Here is a 1,165-nt window from a genome sequence, read left to right on the forward strand (position 1 = left end):
CTTCACTGCTGTTCTCCAGGTGAAGGTGTTATAGAACACTAGTTTGGAGTATATGCTCCCACATAAGCAAAGAGTCTAAAGTTTAGGGTCAGTGTGAAATGGAAAGCATTTTCCATGGTGATACACCTATATTCTGTGCTCAGATGTCCCGGGATTTACTTTGTGTTCGTGTGAATGTAACGTACGGTCAGCCATGGCTCCCAAGTGCCATCAAAATGGTGCACTAATTACAAATGCAGTTGATGACACTCTTTACATTGAGTCTGAAGTCTGTTGGCTGACTCTTCAACAATGAAGACACATCATCTTAAGACACATTCCCAAGCTGATTATTTTATTTTCATTTCTTAACAAGTCAAGAATGCTTTAATGCACACTCAAAGAGCACATTACCAGGTAAGTGTAGTATAAAGCGGCACCTCAGAGAGCTTCCAAGGCCATCTCGAATGCTGCCTAAATTAAACTATATTGAGCTTGTTAAACAGATTCCAAGAAATCAAACTACATTTTTAAAAATATTTTTGGTTCATTTTATTTCATGGAAATACCAATGATTAATAATTATGAAGCCCAAAATAACAAAATGAAAAACAGGAAGGATTTTTTTTCTTATTTTATTAGAAGCTACGCATTTGAACACAACAAACCTTCCCCCACCATTACTTTCAAATATTGGTGTCCTTCCTTTCTTTCCAGTTATTTATTCAAATGGAATTACACACAGTAATATATAATAGGTAAAATGCATAACCTTAAACAATTCATTTAACTTCATAATTAACAGAAAAAAACAGATCAAACTGCAAAATGTTAGGAAAACTGTCCCTGCTCTTTCTTAACATGATAATTACAGTATTAAGAGAAATCTGGGCCTAAATGTAATAAAAGGCTCATTTGATCACATTTATAGATGTAACAGGGAGAAAAAGAACAAAACATACGACTATAAACATGGCCTTAACTGCAAGTAGTGAAGAAATAACAAATATGGCCTCTGCTGAATCACCACTGCATTTCAATGCCTCCCAGGAAGAAGGGCAGCAGGCCTACGCAAAAGTCTGGCGACTGAAAAGGTCAAGGGTCACCGCACTGAGGAATGCTGGGATGCTGTTCTGGTGGAAGAGGTGTAGCTCAATCAGTTCGGTCAGAGAGCGGGAGAAATTGG

General features: G+C 37.3%; 1 protein-coding gene across 1 annotated transcript in view; it reads right to left on the minus strand.

Moving 5' to 3' along the window:
• Positions 1-506: 506 nt before the first annotated feature.
• Positions 507-1,165, minus strand: part of mad1l1 (mitotic arrest deficient 1 like 1) — an 898,611-nt gene continuing 897,952 nt past the window's right edge. The window contains exon 18 of the mRNA XM_039774048.1: positions 507-1,165. This exon is cut by the window's right edge and continues 40 nt beyond it. Coding sequence (XP_039629982.1) covers positions 1,047-1,165 — 119 coding nt within the window. The 3' untranslated portion in view covers positions 507-1,046.

Source organism: Polypterus senegalus, chromosome 13 (assembly GCF_016835505.1).
Source record: "Polypterus senegalus isolate Bchr_013 chromosome 13, ASM1683550v1, whole genome shotgun sequence".
Taxonomy (NCBI): domain Eukaryota; kingdom Metazoa; phylum Chordata; class Cladistia; order Polypteriformes; family Polypteridae; genus Polypterus; species Polypterus senegalus.